Genomic DNA, 14,932 nt, shown 5'->3' on the forward strand with positions numbered 1-14,932 from the left:
TTTACAAGAGAGGGGCGTTCCCAGAAACATGAATATATATAAATACATATATAATATACATATACAAATGTTATTTACACATTTGAGAATGTATTTGAACCCAAACTCCGCCCAGACATTAATACGTCTAATTAAAACATCTTAAGATTTCGTAAGAGAGATTAGTATTGTACAAGATTGTTCGAGAGATAACCGAATGAGAAAAAATAAGATAAAAAATACATTTTTGTAAAAAAATAAATGGAAGAAAATAAATCTAAATTGGTAAATAAAGAAAATTTATAAAAAGTGTAAAATTTAACTATTATTGCATATTAAAAATATTGATTTCCAAAGGCAACTGACTAGTTTATAATTAATCCAATAAAATACTATTTTGTTAACAATTAAATAAAATAAATAATTTAATAATCATTATAAATAATGAAAATCATTAATTGAAATTGGTGCTTGTGATGTTGTTAAAAAAATTCAGTTTATAATAAATTAGTTTAATTTAAGGACAAAATTTAGTGACACAAAACAATCACAAAATGATTGTGATTTCTACTGAATAAATAAATATTATTCATAATAATGTTATGTAAATTAGTTACTAAATATTACTTACTGATATAAATATTTAATATATATGTCCCTATATATAATTATATCAAGTGAAAATTCGTTACAATACTCATTATTGTTTGTTGAATAAAATTGTGTATTTAAACTTAATAATTATTGCGACGAGTGAATTATTTAAATAATTATAAAAAAATATTTTATTATTATTATTATGTGATTATTGTGATAAATAATATAAATGCCAAAACTTAAGCGTCGTCAATCGATTGAGCAATATTCAGCTGATGATAGTTTCGATGATGAAATTTCAAATTCAGGATCGAGTGGTTAGTAAAAATTAATTTAAATAATATATATATATATATATATACTTATAAAATATTGAAGAAATTACATTTTCACTGGAACATTCATTCGATGTTTATATAAGTCATGCTGAATCATTGCTTTTAAACAAAAAAAAACTAACCATGGTACTATTAATAATTATAATTCAATTCATTAAAATATTCAGAACACGATATTTGCATGTTTGTTTACTTAAGTATAATATAAATAATTTAATTTAATTTAATTGTATTATTCATGTATAAGTTAAATTTTCAGTAAAAAAAGTAAATTATTTTGTACTGTTGAATTTCTTTGTTTCATTCGGGCATTTTCTTTAAAATTGATTATTAAAAAATTGAATGTTTTGTGTTATTTGTAATTTATAAGATGAAAATCAACCACCTAAAATATTATAGAAAATATTATGGAATTCATATATATGATATGCATTTATAAAAATTAATTAAAATTTCAAATTATACTTTAGTGCAGGCAGATTATTCAAATTATTATTATTATTAATTATCGAAGTATATTAAGCAAAGTTGAATAAAATAATCAAATAAAATATTTTATTACTATGGTAATTTTTATGTTAAAAAACAAGTTACTCTTCAATAATTCTACAAGAATTATCGTAAAAGTTAAAATATAAAAAAATAGTAAATTTTAAAAATACAAAATAAATTACACATTTATTAATATACTTAAAAAAATATTAATTCGCTCTTACAGAAAATTTAACTAAAAACTAATATATGTTAATTATTGAAAGTGAAAAGTTTGTTTTAGTGAAAAAAAAACGATTTACTAATTTTATGTTAACCCCGACGTTTCAAGTCATTCTGAATCGAATGAAAACAAATTTGAAAAAACTATATGTGTATGTGTATGTATATGTAAATGTTTATTCGACTTTTTAACATAAACGGTTAAACCAATTTCAAAAATTTACAAGTCGTTCGATGTAACTGGATAAGGATTATAGTTTATCAGTTTTGTGCGACGATCGGTCGAGCCGTTTCTTTGTAATTAGCAAAAAGTGTGAAATTTGTCATTCAGTTTTAGCACAATTTTGGATCGAATTTAAAAGTTTAAAAACTGTTCAAAAGATATTGATTGGGAATCGCGTTCGGTCTGGCCGTTTCTTTGTAATTAATTGTTGACAATTAATTTTCGACGATTTTGTTGAAATTTTATATGACGATAGATTATATAGTCTGGAATAACATACTGCAATATTATAGGCCTACGATCAGCATTTAAATTATAAAAGTTATCAAAGTTTAGAATTTCGCCGCACGTTTGACCAATTCTAATAAGAATCTGTTCTAAACATATGTGCGTTCTGTGTTTTCTAAGCTTCTTACGTCCACTCTTAAATAAAATACATTTTCAAAATACGAGAAAGATTAAATGAAATATGTTAATTCATTTATCTCTATCCTCCAGGTAAGAGTCCGCCGCAGCAGCGCAACGCCGCGAACGCCCGCGAAAGAGCCCGAATGAGGGTGCTGTCGCGCGCCTTCTGTCGCCTAAAGACGACGCTGCCCTGGGTGCCCGCCGACACCAAGCTGTCCAAGCTGGACACGCTCAGGCTGGCCACCAGCTACATCGCCCACCTGAGGAACGCCCTCAAGGAGGACAGGGCGCTCGACGGATTCACGGAAGGGATCAACAGTACGGCGGACGGGGCGGTGCACCCGATCACACTGGTAATAATAATAATAGTAATAATAAGAACTAGTAGTGTATGGCATCGTGCCTTAAGGCAAATTGCTGGAACTTTCCGTATCGTTATGAAATATGCGAGAAATTTTAAACGTTTTCAAATATATTATTACAAATACTGTTATTGTTTCATTATTTTTGCTATTTCGTTATATATCTGAGCAAATCAAATGGAAATCATAAATCAATTTATCTCCAGAAAGAACATTAACAATCGTCATTTCATTTCAAATTCAATTTAAAAAAAAAATAGTTGCCTAATTTACACAAAATTGAAAAAGTGCTCCCGTATAGTCACAGTCTAAGCTCATTTGCAAATAATTTTGTGCGACATTTTCAGTTATACTGTGCTTAGCTTGGCGGCATTTTCACATTTTTCAATAGTTTTTACAAAATTGGAAAAGTGCTCCAATACAAAACAGTCTAAACGCTAAAGTTTACTGTAATCAATAGCTAACTACGAAACACCAAAAACGTACATAGACATACCCTCGGGCCTCGGCACAGATTCTTTTTAGAACTTCGGAAGCACGAGGCCAAATTCTAAACTTTGATGAATTTTTACAATTCAACTGCGTATCGCAAGCCTATAATATTTTACTATGCTGTTTCAGACTACGGAATCGATCGTCAAAAAGAATCAACATTTAATTACAAAAAAAACGGCCCGGCTGATCTTTACCAAAAACTGATCAACTCTTTCTCTCAAACAGTTTTTAAATTTTCAAAATCGATTCAAATTTGTGGGCTAAAACGTGGTCAAAAAATTTTACACCTTTCTACTAATTAAAGAAACGGCTCGGCCGATCGTCGCACAAAACTCCTTATCGAGTTACATCGAATGACGTTTAATTTTTTGAAATCGGTTCAGCCGTTTTTGAGAAAACGTTGACAAAAGGTCAAAAATCGGTTTACATACATACACGTATACATACTTTTTCCAAATTTGGTCTCATTCGATTCAAAATGACTTGAAACGTCGAGAAAAAAGAAGATTCTCTTTCGGAATCTTAAAAATCAAAAAGTTCAATTAAAATCATCAAAAAGGCTTTCACAATTAATTACGAAGAAACGGCTCGGCCGGTCTTCACCAAAAACTAATCAGCACGATTCCCAATCAATATCTTGCAACGTTTTTGAATTTTTATAATCGATTTAAAATTGTGAACTAAAAAATTACACTTTTATGCTCGGTTTATATTTCCATTAAAAAAGATGTGTTTTATTTTATTTAAGAAGTGCTTTACGCTAAAAGTGTGAAAGATTGGTATGGATTTCAAAACCCGTAAGCAAAATTCTTAAGAAAATATCTCTAGATTGGTGAAATTAAGACGTTTCGGGATTGTTTTCTTTATTTTTAATATGTCAACTTTGAAATGAAAGAAGGAATAAGATTTTCAAACGTTGCAGCATCTTTAGATAAACGAATTTCTTAATAAACAATTTGTATAAAAAATACACTTTACAAATATAAAATGATAATTTTTTTAGGCCTCAAGACCATTAAATGAAAACTAAAGTTAGTTTCTCCATTATTTTTGTCCTTAGCATTTATATCATGGTTTTGGACTATTTTTTCACACATATGCCTTTTAATTTCACATTTATGTACTATCATTGCTTAGTATTGTTTAACATCTACTTCACTTTTAAATTATATCCGTGTATTGTCCTAAAAATAGTGGAATCAATTTTCTGATTAAAATTAAGTTTAGTTCATATAAATAATTTATTTAATAACGGATTAAAATCTAAATGTTACTATATTTATATTATAATAATTAAATTATTTGTATCGCTATGAAGATGATTTAAATTAAAATTCAAAAATTTTGTAAGGGTAATTAAAATTTAAAAAATTACATTTACTTTGATACTTTGGTTGAAAATTTTATTATGTATACATATACATACACACACACATATATATATATATATATATATATAAATATATTCTATGTATGTTAAATATGGGCAAAAATCCTTTCGACACCTTTTTAATCTTTCGACGACGTCGACAATTTGTCAATGTCGTTTGAAGTGCCTTTAGGGGTCGTAATATATTACAAATAGGGTCAAATTCCTTGTAATGGGTCTATATTTTCACCACGAAAATGACAAGAAACTTTCGAACGGATTTTAATGATGCGTGAAATTATCATCAGGAAGAAATGACAAGGATATATATATATATATATATATATATATATATATATATAGAAAATATAAAATTGTATCTGATTCAGTTACCATTATAAAACCAAAAGCAAAAAAACTGAATATTATTTGATTTATTAATATTCAATTTATAAATATATATTTTATTTTTAAAACTGGTCTATCATTTTAAACAAAACGAGTTTATGGTGATTTCATTAAATATATAACATTGAATAATTTTTTAAACTTTTAGCCATGCAATAAATCAAACACTAATTATTTTCCCTAGATTGTGCGCGTGCACGTTAACCTAAAATGGCGCACCGACCCAGGTTGCGAGTACTTTTAGGGAAAAACTTTCCCTGACGCCGTATTTAATATAAAGATAAAAAATATAAAATATAAAGATATTTCAATTATAATAGATATTATAATAGTGAAATAGTCAAATGAAATGTATATATAAAATATGTTTTATAATCTCTTATACCAGGCACCTCCGTCTGACAGAGATGTAAAAATAATGTATATATATAAATAAAATAAATAAAATTGTAAAGAAAAAAAAATTAATCAAGCCGAGTTAGAATGGAAGATCTTATCTCATATTTCAATTTCATCATCAAGTACCTACATTTTTATAGTATCATTAGATTTGCAGTAAACTTTTAGACTTTGCTATTAAGGTGGATATTATTATTATGGATGAAAGTTTGAAAATAATGTATTTCGAGCGATGAGTCGTATGTAATATGTTAATTGTGTCGTTAAGCTCGCGCCAAAGAAAAAAGGAAGTTGAACCAAAGGAAGGCAAATGTTCCCAGCTGTTGCCTTTGGCCGAGATCCGAGATCCAGGGAAGCCAGAGCGACGTTTCCGCTTCGTACCGATTTTCCCAACATACACAATTATATATATATATATATATATATATATATATATATATATATACAACTATTTACATCTCGTAATGCTTCAACACCCGAATACAAAAGAGAATCCTCTAACCCAAACATTAAACGAAACGCAATCAAACAAAAATACATACTCGCAGAAACAAATAAACACTTTGTCTTAAAACCGATGACGTTCGAGTGAACAAAGAAGCTAAATATATCACAAAATTTACTTTTACTAATAAGGATAAAATAGCTAAGTATATAATGTAAGAAAAATATTACAAAAGAAGTCGAAAAGTGTAAATACAGTGTTAGGCAAGTTTTTGCCCGAAAGTGATTGCAACCTGAATCAGCGCGTTGTTTCAGGTTAACGTGAATAGGGGAAAATATTTAGTGTTTTTACTCAATGAAATGTAAATCATAAATCGATTTATGTCAAAGTTTTCAGAAACATTGATAACCGTCATTTCATAGTGTTTTGTTGATTAAATTAAATTAAATTAAATTGACTAATCTTTTTTATATTCCAATATTTCAAATATAAACTGAGATTTTTAATATTGCCTTTAATCTAAGTTCGATATAAATGGACACGGTGCCCATAAAATTTAAAATCGGTTCAGTAGTTTAGGTATCTATTCCGGAATATGAATATTATATATGAATAAAATTTATATTATTTCGTTTATCAACAACAAAATATTTTTTTCTTACCACTCCGGCAATTTAATTATTAATTAAATATATATTTAATACTCATTTGTTATCATAATTATTATCTATTTAACAATTAAAGCATCCCAATAATATTGAAAAATAGCTAATAATTTTTACAAAATTGAATTATAAATAATTTAATTATAAGAGTATCTCAATAATATTACAATATACAATATTTTTCGTACAATTTAATTGTATAAATATGAAATTTTTGCATATCTTCACGTTTCAGAGATTTCTGAACATTTTGGCATATCTCAGAAAAAATAGATGTGTTTGTGAGTGTATGAATGAACAGACTTTAGAAATTTAAAAAAACATTCGATTCCTATTGAAAGGGAGATGTGCTGATTAGATTTTGGCAAAAGCAGGTCCAGCCGTTTCGGAGATACGGAGCTAAATGTGCAAAAAATAGCAGTTTTGGAGAAAAATAAGCATCCGATTTGAATGATTCAAATAACTTGGCAAAACAATTGCTTTTGAATAAAAATTTATTTAATTTTTTTCTAAATTTTTGTTTGTTTTATACCGAAAATAATTCAGATTTTAATTTTAATGCTTGCTAAAGTTCTAAAATACACTTATATACTTTAAATAAATTATTTCAACATTGCAATTCAGTTCATATAATTCTTATAAATATTAGACAATGTTACAATATTTATAATAATCTATTTGAAAACATTCAATATTTCTTGAACATTTCGTTACGGTACGGGAAGTTCCAGCAATTTGCCTTAAAACACGATGCCATACACCCCACTAGTTGCGTTTTTCTTTCGAAATAAATATTAGTAAGTTTTTTCCTACAAAGCACCCGCAACCTGGATCAACACCTCGTTTTAGGTTAAAGTGCACACGCAAAATCTAGGGAAAATACCATATTTTTGTTTTTATTCTTAAATATAAATTCTTTTACAAATTCTATTTATTTTAAGAATATTCATAGTTTCTGCAATATTTATTAACGTCTCGAAATATTAACAAACCGAATATGAATTTTCTCTATTAAAAATTCAATTATTTAAATAAAGTTGGAAATAAATCAAATATTAAAAATAATAATAAAATAAAATAATAATAAAACATTTTTTGGAGACATGTGATTTATGAAATTATTTTAACCAAAAATAAGCCTAAATCAATTTTTTTGGTGTCAGTTATATACCTGAATATTATTTTGAAAACTAAGATAAAGGGAAAGTTTTTGTTATGAATTATTAAACATTTATCAATTACTATTTATTTTTTCCAGACGTGGCCCTTTTCATTTCAACCAGGTTCAGGATCATTGGCAAATTCTCAACAAAACTATTCGGAAAATCAAAACATAAATCATCGTGAAAATTGGGAAATTTTATCAACAAATATGAACCAGACAAATGGAATTTCTGGACACCAAAGGGATTTCTTAGGGAATAGAAATAGCGCGATTGGACACAACAATATTATGTACACGTAGTAATATGGATAAGATTATTAATATTTATTATTTAAACAATTTGGTAATTGAAAACAAAGGCAGATGGAAGGAAGAAAATAATTATTGAAATTAAATAGGAAAATTAAAAAAAGAAAATTATTATTAAAATTAAATAGTAAATTTAAAAGATGCTGAGGAAGAAGTTTCGATTGCATTACAGAGATTGGTTTGGATCTTGTTTAGAATTATTTATATTCGATAAGAATTTTTATTATATAATTGTTATTATATAAAAATTTATCTAAAATTTTAACCAAAGATTTCAAGAGTTATTTTAAACTTGTAGATTCAATATAAAAAACTTATCTTAGTATTCTTTATACTTTGTTAAAAATCTTTTATTTTGAATTATTTGGACTTAAATATAATTCAAAGCACTATTCATTACTTTTTTAGTTCATTTATTGTATTTTTTTATTGATGCTGACTGACTCTGCAAATATTTTAATTAAATTTTCATTCATACAATAAATTGTAAATAATATCTTTAATAATTTTTCCTAATTATATCTTACTTTTAATTAAATTAGTTGTATCGTGTGAACGATATTTTTAACATATGTTTAATTCAGTAATTATTATTATTATAATTTATTTTAATACTTTTATTACCTATCAAAATAATACTAAAACCATGTGCAATAAATTAATAAAATAAAAATTATAAACAATTTAGAATGGTCTTTTAGGTTTCATTATTATGCAAAAATATAACTTTAATAAAAGTAGAGATGAATTTTTTTAAAGTTTATTATTTTCATAAGATACAAAAATAAACGTCAAACTTAAAAATATAAAATTATAACAAACCAAATATGAATTTTCTCAAAATATATTCAATTATTTAAATAAAATTGAAACTCGTAAATCAAAATGTTAAAAAAAATAATAAAATATTATACGACACACATTTTTTTGGAGACATGTGATTTATGAAATTAATTTAACGAAAAATAAACATATTTCAATTATTAATTATTATTATTATTATTATTATATTATTATTATTATTATTGAAATTGCAGTTGTTTTAATGTGCAATAATTTAATAAAATAAAAATTATAAACAATTTTGAATAGTCTTTTAGATTTTATTATAAGGCAAAAATATATCTATTATGGATTAATTAATAAAAGTAGTAACTCGTATTTATAATTTTTTTAAAGTTTATTATTTTCATAAGATACAAAAATAAACGTCAAACTTAAAAATATAAAATTAAAACAAACCGAATATGAATTTTCCATATAATAAATAATAAATTCAATTATTTAAATAAAGTTGGAACTCGATAAATCAAAATATTAAAATAAATAATAAAATGTAATACGACAAGCATTTTTTTGGAGACATGTGATTTATGGAATAATTTTAACCAAAAATAAGCCTAAATTCAATGATTTCAGACAAAAAAAAAATCGCAAAAAATCACGTTAAGTAGAAAGGGGTCTAGTAAGATATCACGTGTATTTATTTTTTGCCCAAATTTTCAAAAAAAAACAAATTTTACGTTTTTTTCGAAAATTCAAAAAATCACGACCAAACTAAAAAATCGATCACGTAATCAATAGATGCCCCCTAAGTTATATATGTAAATGTTATTTTAAAAACTAAGATAAAAGAAAAGTTTTTGTTATAAATTCATTTGTATAAAAAAAATAAAAAAAAATTTTGAACATAAATAAAAGTTTAAGAAAAATTGTTTTTCCTATGTATCAAATAGAATCAACTGTTACTGAATATTAAAGAATAATAATTAAATAAAGAATATTTATACCAGTATCATATTTTTAACAATTCTGTAACTTCAAAAAAACTTGAGTGATATGAATGAAATATTTGGTAAACTTATGAAAAAAAAATTCTACAACATTTCTTAATATGTATGTAACAATTTCGTCTACTCAAAAATCACTATAGAAAATTAAAATCAAAATACAAAAAATCGACGAAAAAATATCATAACCATATTGCAAAACTTTTTTAGTTTAGTTTTTAGTTATTTCCATTAAAATCATACTCCACAAATTCCATGTATCCCCATCCCCCCTCATGAGCAAATCTTAACCGCCGCATCCCTAAACCCTTCGATCATAATACACCTCCCACAGATCCCTAAAGGCCCATTGATGCCCCCATCAGGCAAAATGTACTCCTTCCCGTCCCTCTCCCTGTTGGGGCTGAACTCGTTCAGGTTGGAATTGCTCAGACTGAGATCGGCCAATTCCCAGATGGCCAGCCTCTGCGATTTTCCATGCCAGGCGAGCACCCTGGCCATCTGCCCTTGGGGGATCACTATGCCGCAGACTAGGGCCCAGTGGGCCTTGTTGCCGTTGGCCTGGCAGGGGGAGTGATTGTACCAGGCGTCGTAACTGTGAGGAACGGGTTAAGGGTAATAGACATAGGGTAATAGACTTATTCTCATTACCAGATAGGCTTTTAGTATAATTAACTTCCCGAAGGAGAAGTTTATGTTTTCATCAAAAAATCCGATTCGCTGCTTTTATGTTTTCTTGACGTTTCAAGCCATTCTGAATCAAATGAGACCAAATTTAGGGGAAATGTATGTGTGTGTATGTGTGTGTGTACATGTGAATAGATTTTTTGCCGTAAATCGACGTTTTCTCAAAAACGGCTGGACCAATTTCAAAAAAACCATTCGATGTATCTCGAGAACTATCGTTTGTCAGTTTTGCGATCGGCCGAGCCGTTTCTTTGTAAATCGCAAAAAAGAGAAGAATTTTTCGTCCACGTTTTAGCCCACAATTCTGAATCGATTCGAAAAATCTAAAACCGTTCGAAAGATATTGGTTGGGAATCGTGCTGATTAGTTTTTGGTAGAGATCGGCCGGGCCGTTTTCTTGTAATAAGGTGTTTAAAAAAAAAAATCCGACGATTTTTATTATTATTTTTTTGACGGTACATACCATCATCTTCTTCTAGATCATACTAAAATATTACGGCCCTACGACAACTCGTTTAACTTTAAAAATTCGTCAAAGTTTGCAAAAATTGGTTTCGTTTTTTTAGCGTTTGTCAAAATTTATAACTTTTCTGCGATTTACAAAGAAACGGCACGGCAGATCGTCTCACAAAACTGACAAACGATAGTCCTTATCGAAATACATCGATTGGCTTTTAAATTTTTGAAATCGGTCCAGCCATTTTTGAGAAAACATCGATTTACGGCAAAAAATCTGTTCACACACACACACATACTTTTTCCTTAAATTTGGTCTCATTCGATTCAGAATGGCTTGAAACGTCGAGAAGACATAAAATTAGCGAGTCGGATTTTTTGATGAAAACAAACTTCTCCTTCGGGAAGTTAAAAAGTGAGAAATTCACCAATTTTTTCCAACTTAAAAAATCATTGATAAAAAATTTCACTCAAGATTGTTTAAAAGGTGGGTTAATCATAACGTTTCTTAAGGGTTTTTTAGTTTCAAATAGGAGAGAATTTAATCCTGATTACAATCAATTTTATAAAATCGAAAAAATGAAAAATTGAGAAATCGCGCGTCGAAGATTTCGTTCGGCTTTCTTCTGTAACTCCGAAAATAATTTGAATTTGTTTCTGAAATTCAGGGATATTCTTGGCTAGTTTTGGAAATTTTAGCTAAAAGATCGATTTTTTAAAGCCTCTAAAGCACGCTCCCCCTTAAGGTAAAATTCTACTTACACCTGTTTTACAAGACTTATTTTTATCAAAAGGATACGGTACGAGCATAGCTCCTCCTTCCAGCAAAAACTGCATAACATCAACAGTCTCTATAGAACCTTCGTGCAACCAAACTTTACAACCCTCCCCGAATTCGCCCCTGTCTAAATTCTCTTCCAACAAATCCAGCAAATATTTAGCACTGAACATCTCTCCATTAATACTGTATCCTTTACCCCTGGCCTGGGTCAATAATTCTTCGGCCGTGACTTTATTTCCCAAGAGTATCGAAAGGGCCACAAGGCCGCAGGTGGGTCCTACCTGTTTCTGGGGTTGAAATTTCCTGTAAGTGCATTTTATTGGAGGTCTGTCCTGTGATATTTTGTGGATATTGCAGGTCCATTGGAGCTCTGGAAATTGTGAGGCCCACAGGCAGCCGTTTGTGGACAGGTCCTTGTTTTCGAAGTCTTGCAAAGTTATTAAGGGGGCGTCGAATTGGGGCGGTAACGGTGGGGCGACTGGCGGGGAAATTGACATGGCTGAAAATTATTGGATTTCGTTTTAAATTTTAAAGGTACATCATAGAGATTTGGTAGTAGAATCCGCTGATAACGTGCATTTTGCAACTTATATTAATTTAAAATAGATAATTATGCTTTCTGAACAAAACCTTTTGTTTATGAATTTTCTTCCTGGCAATTTATTTGTCACAATTGTCTCCTACCTCATACTCAAGTAAAGTTCAAAAGATTAAAAAATTATTCCTAAATTAGGTGAAACTGCCTAAAGGCAAGTTGCATTAAATTCTTAATAATTATGTGCAATAATTATGTGCTATAATTATATGCAATTATCTTGATAGTTATGTGCAAAAATTGACGAATACAACTAAAAAATCAATTTATTCATTTAAGAGTGATTTATAAGTATACAAAGTTGCTGTAGGAGTTATGATATTAGAAAATAAGGCAGATTATTTAATTTTGTGTAAACTTTTCAAGCAATAAAGTTATATTCAACAAATAGTTTAAATTCTAAAAATTATTTAAGAAAAGTCCTAATTTCTTGGCATAATATTCCAAGTATTGAATTTGAACAAACTAGTTTCATTGAAATTGATGGCAAAGAAACGTCTCAAACGATCTTAAACAAAAAAACTAATCAGTACGACTTGCAATTAATATTTTTGCTTTTGAATATTTAAAATCGGTTTAAAATTTTTGTCAAGAATTTCTGTACTTATTTACTATTATAAAGAAACGGCCCGTCTGATCATCGCGTAAAACCAGCCAAAAAGTATACTTATAAAATTTTGTTAAAATGGCTTTTAAATTTTTGAAATTAGTTCAGTTGTTTTTTTGTAAAGAGGGCGCCCATTAATCACGTGATCGATTTTTTTTAAGATTTTTGGACCCACTCTCTTTCTTGGTAGGGTAATTTAAAATTATCCCACCTCCCCCACCAAACATTAAGTGTATTTTTAGTTAAGAAAAAATTGTAAAATTTTAGATTTTTTTGAAAATGTTTGGTTTTTTTTAAAAAAAAGCAGGTGAAAAATAAAAACACGTGGTACTCCTTCCTCCCCCACGTGATATTTCGTGATTTTTCGTTCAAAACTACTCCCTTAAACTAATTAAGAAATAAAAAAGCTTGTTAAATATGTATATATTAATTGAAATTTAAAAAAAAAAACTGTTTTCAAAAATATTTATTACTTAACATGTTTATTACAAAGTTTTTACAAAAATTTTAGCTTTATATACATTTTACATTAAAATCCGCATATAACGACCGAGATTTATTTTTCGTCATGTTTATAGCAACAATTTAATTTAACATTGGCAAATTTTGTTTAAATAATTTTATATAAAGAATCTTTAAATTTATATCGGTGTATATTTATTAACTATCCCCATTGGAATTTTTTCCATTGGAATAACTATCCCTTATTAAAGTGTATATTTTAACCATGGCTTCTATCATAGTCTCGTCCTCAAAATTCGAATGAACAAAAATATTTAAAGTCTCCGCAGCCTTCAAGGCTTCTTCGATAGTCGGACCAGTTTGGATATCAATTTCCGATTCCGATTTAATTTCCGGACTATCCAAATGTTCTGCAGAAATTTCTTCCGGTTTGCAGGAGTCTTCAGTTGTCTCGCAAAACGATAAAGGATCATAATCTTCCAAATCTGTGGGTGATAAAAATCCGGCGCTTTTGGATAAATCAGATATTACTGAGTCTGGTAGTTTTTGCCAAGATTCGGATAAAATTGATATGATATCAGTGTTAGAAGTGGCGTCCAGGACTTTGGATTTTAAAGTGCTTGTAATGCCTTGCTGGACAGGTTGGATGATTGCATCAGGTACAGGAGTTAAGGTGATATTGGATAAACCTAAAATTGGAGGGGGATTTGTGCTACTATCCACTAACAGCAAAATGTTATTGTTATCGGTGCACAAATCGCGATTCCAAATTTGTAGCCATTTAGTGAGTTCAGAATTATAATCAACAGTTGTCCCTTTAGGATGAGCAAACTCTTCCCAGTTGCTAGCATACAACAAATTTTTCTTGATAGTTCCGTTAATATTGGCAGAAACCATAAAACTACATTTTTTATCTTGTCTATCAAATTCAGTACCCGCAGCGATGAAAATTTGGTCATCAGCAAACTTGGCTCGCAAATTCGGCCAAATTTGTTTCAACCAGTCCCCAGATGCACCATCATTTTTATTCTTACCAAATTTTAAGTTATGCCTGGCCTTAAATCGATTTATCCAGCTCGGTGTGCACACGTAATCCTGCATATTCAATTGTGCAGCAAAAAACTGCGCCTTTTTCCTTAACATCGGCCCATTCACGGGAATCCCCTGATTCTGCTGCTCCTGGGCCCATTGCAACAAGGCCTGGTCTATTTGTACTTGCGTGGGCCCCCGGATTCTTTTCAAATTTAATACATTTCTTTGGACTAGTTCTTCGATTCGGTTTTTATTTTTCCAAATAGCAGAAACCGTGGAATGGCCGACGCCGAATTCTTTGGAAATTTCGGCGTTGGAGACACCTGCTTCTAGGCGCTGAATTATGGCACTTTTCTCTTCGATTGTAAAACACTTTCGGCGAATAGGAGACGACATATTTTACTTAAGAAATAATAGTAAAAGAATTGGAAAGACAACTATTTAGCATTTTAGCAGAAAGTCAAATTGTTAAAAATCGTTATAAGCGGATGCCACTTCCAAAATCAATAAAACTACTTATCGGTTAATTTATATTTACAAAAATATTTAGGCACATAATATGATAATAATTTAAACATATTGTTCATACAATTAGGTTAGAATAACAAACACAACTCATGAAACAAATTGTTACTATACACACCTA

General features: G+C 28.8%; 3 protein-coding genes across 3 annotated transcripts; 1 reads left to right on the forward strand and 2 right to left on the reverse strand.

The window, feature by feature from the left end:
• The first annotated feature begins 805 nt into the window (after window positions 1–805).
• LOC113372690 (musculin-like) lies at window positions 806–7,928 on the forward strand. The gene is made up of 3 exons (XM_026613043.1): window positions 806–893; window positions 2,350–2,612; window positions 7,661–7,928. Exons 1-3 carry the CDS (start codon window positions 806–808, stop codon window positions 7,865–7,867), a joined length of 558 nt encoding a protein of 185 aa, XP_026468828.1. The 3' UTR covers window positions 7,868–7,928.
• A 2,099-nt stretch (window positions 7,929–10,027) lies between these two features.
• On the reverse strand, window positions 10,028–12,087 carry LOC113372692 (UPF0692 protein CG33108-like). Its single transcript, XM_026613045.1, has 2 exons — window positions 11,572–12,087; window positions 10,028–10,261 (listed from the first exon to the last, which is right to left on the reverse strand). The coding sequence occupies exons 1-2, from the start codon at window positions 12,085–12,087 to the stop codon at window positions 10,028–10,030; spliced, it is 750 nt and encodes a 249-aa protein (XP_026468830.1).
• Window positions 12,088–13,452: 1,365 nt separating this feature from the next.
• LOC113372693 (tigger transposable element-derived protein 4-like) lies at window positions 13,453–14,682 on the reverse strand. Its single transcript, XM_026613046.1, has one exon. It carries the CDS (start codon window positions 14,680–14,682, stop codon window positions 13,453–13,455), a length of 1,230 nt encoding a protein of 409 aa, XP_026468831.1.
• Window positions 14,683–14,932: the final 250 nt, after the last annotated feature.

Source organism: Ctenocephalides felis, unplaced genomic scaffold (genome assembly GCF_003426905.1).
Source record: "Ctenocephalides felis isolate EL2017-DRISC unplaced genomic scaffold, ASM342690v1 CF-g0.4_SCAFFOLD_01604, whole genome shotgun sequence".
NCBI classification, from domain to species: Eukaryota; Metazoa; Arthropoda; class Insecta; order Siphonaptera; family Pulicidae; genus Ctenocephalides; species Ctenocephalides felis.

Excerpts from the sequence above, each read along its gene's own strand:
- LOC113372690 (XM_026613043.1), top strand. The coding sequence starts at position 806 with ATGCCAAAACTTAAGCGTCGTCAATCGATTGAGCAATATTCAGCTGAT. Across the intron at positions 894-2,349 it reads TTCAAATTCAGGATCGAGTG|GTAAGAGTCCGCCGCAGCAG; the intron begins GTTAGTAAAAAT and ends TCTATCCTCCAG. Across the intron at positions 2,613-7,660 it reads CGGTGCACCCGATCACACTG|ACGTGGCCCTTTTCATTTCA; the intron begins GTAATAATAATA and ends TATTTTTTCCAG.
- LOC113372692 (XM_026613045.1), bottom strand. The coding sequence starts at position 12,087 with ATGTCAATTTCCCCGCCAGTCGCCCCACCGTTACCGCCCCAATTCGAC. Across the intron at positions 10,262-11,571 it reads ATAAGTCTTGTAAAACAGGT|TTACGACGCCTGGTACAATC; the intron begins GTAAGTAGAATT and ends CGTTCCTCACAG.
- LOC113372693 (XM_026613046.1), bottom strand. The coding sequence starts at position 14,682 with ATGTCGTCTCCTATTCGCCGAAAGTGTTTTACAATCGAAGAGAAAAGT.